The sequence below is a fragment of the Propithecus coquereli genome, unplaced genomic scaffold (assembly GCF_000956105.1).
Source record: "Propithecus coquereli isolate 6110/MARCELLA unplaced genomic scaffold, Pcoq_1.0 Scaffold46, whole genome shotgun sequence".
NCBI classification, from domain to species: domain Eukaryota; kingdom Metazoa; phylum Chordata; class Mammalia; order Primates; family Indriidae; genus Propithecus; species Propithecus coquereli.
The window spans coordinates 2,239,059-2,240,188 of NW_012150396.1; the positions used below are offsets into that span (position 1 = coordinate 2,239,059).

Below are 1,130 nucleotides of genomic sequence, written 5' to 3' on the forward strand. Positions count from 1 at the left end.
ACAGTTTATTTTTTACTTGCTCCTGTACACTTATTCTATAAATATGTTACTAGGTTGACCTCTCCCTACATTGGCTCTCCCTACTCTGATTGACAGGTGAAAAGAAGTGAGCCAACAATCACCGAGTGTCTACCTCAGGGGCTGGGCCGCACAGCACAAAACCTCTCAAGCTATTTTTGTGTCCTGAGTGTGGCCCAGAAGCAGCATGAGAACTATTGTGCCAAATATGCAGGAGCAAGAGATAGCTACAGACCAGGCACAAATTCGTGATTTGGAACTAATTTGGACAGTGGCCTTCTCAGATAGATGAGGTGAGACCAGTGGGTCCCCCCAAGTTGGTATAGCATAAATCCCCAGGATTGTGACTCAACATTAAGAGACAGAGGGAGAACCTTGAATTGACCCAGATTAAGAATCTTTCTGGGCCAGGCACAGTGGCTCAAGCCTATAATCCCAGCATTCTGGGAGGCCGAGGCAGGAGGATCACTTGAGCTCAGTAGTTCGAGACCAGCCTGAGCAAGAGTCAGACCCCGTCTCTACTAAAAATAGAGAAAATTAGCCAGGTGTGGTGGCGCGCGCCTGTAGTCCCAGCTACTCGACAGGCTGAGGCAGGAGGATCCCTTAAGCCCAGGAATTTGAGGCTGCAGTGAGCTATGATGATTCCACTGCACTCTAGTTTGGGTAACAGTGGGAGACCCTGACTCACAAAAAAATAACGATAATTATCATTTCAGTATGTATTCAATATGAAAATACTAATAACATTTTTTACCAAGTCTTGAAAAAAATCAGTATATCTTCTACATTTATCACAATTCAGATTAGCCACATTTCAAGTGCTTAATAATCACGTTATATTAGATAGTGCAGCTCTAAGTAATGACAAGTTAATTACACCATTAAAGAAAAAGTTGTTTACAATCTTCAGGATTTTATTAGTCTAAAGAGGTATCCCTATTTGCATCTAAAGCAATCCCTACAGATACTTCCAAGAATGAAATTCATAGAAAAATCTTTAACTATATTATTGTTTTATGAAATTGCATGCTATTAAATTCTTGGTTTGCTCCTGTGGACATGAAAGAACTTGGCTTTGTCCTTTTACTACATTTTATCATCTCCCCCTATGA

General features: G+C 41.2%; 1 protein-coding gene across 1 annotated transcript in view; it reads right to left on the reverse strand.

Moving 5' to 3' along the window:
- Positions 1-852: 852 nt before the first annotated feature.
- The window catches only part of LARP7 (La ribonucleoprotein domain family, member 7), an 11,935-nt gene continuing 11,657 nt past the window's right edge, over positions 853-1,130 (reverse strand). Inside the window, exon 10 of the mRNA XM_012655074.1 lies at positions 853-872. Coding sequence (XP_012510528.1) covers positions 853-872 — 20 coding nt within the window. The remainder of the gene's footprint in view (positions 873-1,130) is intronic.